Genomic DNA, 425 nt, shown 5'->3' with positions numbered 1-425 from the left:
TGTCATAAACCCCACTAAAATAAAGGATTACGTATTCCCCAAACTTTTCTCAGCAGGCACGCAGGGCTAGAAACGTCCTGTTTTCTTTTGAAAGGATCACTGAGCTTTTCACATGCCCATACACCTTCAGCTGTAAGAAATGAACGGAAAAAGAGAGGCTCGCGGATCGCGTCAAGAGCCGGCAGCCTCGGGCTCCAAGCGCAGGGGAGGCCGCAAAGCAAGGCCGGCGGCGGCGCGGGCTCCGGCGGGGCCAGGGGAGGCGCTGTAGCGCCGGCGCGCAGAGTGAGGGCCGCAGCATGGCCAAGCATGTCTTCCTCACAGGACCGCCAGGTACCCCCCGGGCGCCCCGGGGAGCGGGCACGGAGGGAGGGAGCCGCGCTGCAGCCTGCGCCCCCGCGGCTCGTGCGAGGGGCCGCGTCCTGCCA

The 425-nt window shown here is 64.5% G+C and overlaps 1 protein-coding gene across 1 annotated transcript in view; it reads left to right on the top strand.

The window, feature by feature from the left end:
- Window positions 1-236: 236 nt before the first annotated feature.
- NTPCR (nucleoside-triphosphatase, cancer-related) overlaps window positions 237-425 on the top strand; it is a 27,833-nt gene continuing 27,644 nt past the window's right edge. Inside the window, exon 1 of the mRNA XM_019527453.1 lies at window positions 237-330. Coding sequence (XP_019382998.1) covers window positions 297-330 — 34 coding nt within the window. The 5' untranslated portion in view covers window positions 237-296. The remainder of the gene's footprint in view (window positions 331-425) is intronic.

Source organism: Gavialis gangeticus, unplaced genomic scaffold, assembly GCF_001723915.1.
Source record: "Gavialis gangeticus isolate Ggan-Ray unplaced genomic scaffold, GavGan_comp1, whole genome shotgun sequence".
NCBI lineage: Eukaryota > Metazoa > Chordata > Crocodylia > Gavialidae > Gavialis > Gavialis gangeticus.
The sequence above is the reverse complement of the archived record's forward strand: the minus strand, read 5'-3'. Positions and strand labels throughout refer to the sequence as shown.